We start from the raw sequence: 895 nt of genomic DNA, 5'->3' as shown, positions 1-895 counted from the left end.
CGAAAATGCGCAGCTTCAAGCGAACGAGCCGACAAAATGTTATAAACAAAGAAAAAAAATGATCTGTTAAAAGTAAAAAGAAAATGAAATGGACTTGATTACATTTAGTTGATCCAAAGCTGCCCAAAATAAGAGATAACACTTTAGGTCTCATGATTTTCAGTTCATATCCTTTGTTATTTACTTTTCTTATCTCTTTACATCCTTTATCATCATCTCCTCATATCACTAATCATGCCTTTTTCAAATTTATCATTTTTTATCATATCTCTTATCCTTTTTTTCTTTATAACCTATATTATTTATCTTCATCTTATTTTCTTTTCATTTTCTTTATCATTTCTCCTCATCTCTCTTATCATTTTCTCTCCGTGTCCCTTATCATTTTCTCCTGTTCCTCATCAGTCTCTCTTTACATCCTTATCACATTCTTTATCACATCTCTTATTTTTTTCATATCCCTTATCCTTTTTATCATATCCCTTATGATTTTCTTCATTTCCCTTACCATTTTCTCCTCATATAACCATATCATTTTCCGTATCTCATCTCTTTTATCATTCTCTCTTTACACCCCTCATCATTCTCTCTTCATAACCCTTATCATTTTTATCATATCCCTTGTCACTCTCTTATACATCCCTCATCACTCTCTCTCCACCCCCTTTATCGTATTCAATATCATATCTCTTATCATTCTCTCTTAGTAATGACTATATCCAAAGGCTTCGGCATACTGAGGATGAGCAGTTTCGGGTCCTTCTCGACGCTCAGCTCCTTGCCCTTAGGAGCCGAGAAGGAGAAGTTCTGCAGGAGGGCGGAGAGGAACACGAAGAGCTCCATGCGGGCCAGCGATTCCCCGAGGCACTGGCGGCGACCTGGAGGAGGCGCAGAA

At 37.2% G+C, this 895-nt stretch overlaps 1 protein-coding gene across 1 annotated transcript in view; it reads right to left on the bottom strand.

Moving 5' to 3' along the window:
- Nucleotides 1-310: 310 nt before the first annotated feature.
- Nucleotides 311-895, bottom strand: part of LOC119594562 (cytochrome P450 2L1-like) — a gene marked incomplete at its 5' end in the record, with an annotated part of 8,962 nt that continues 8,377 nt past the window's right edge. The window contains 1 exon segment of the mRNA XM_037943595.1: nt 311-878. Within this exon segment, the coding sequence (XP_037799523.1) occupies nt 694-878 (185 nt within the window).

The sequence above is a fragment of the Penaeus monodon genome, chromosome 34 (assembly GCF_015228065.2).
Source record: "Penaeus monodon isolate SGIC_2016 chromosome 34, NSTDA_Pmon_1, whole genome shotgun sequence".
Classification (NCBI taxonomy): domain Eukaryota; kingdom Metazoa; phylum Arthropoda; class Malacostraca; order Decapoda; family Penaeidae; genus Penaeus; species Penaeus monodon.
This window is presented reverse-complemented; position numbering and strand designations above follow the sequence as displayed.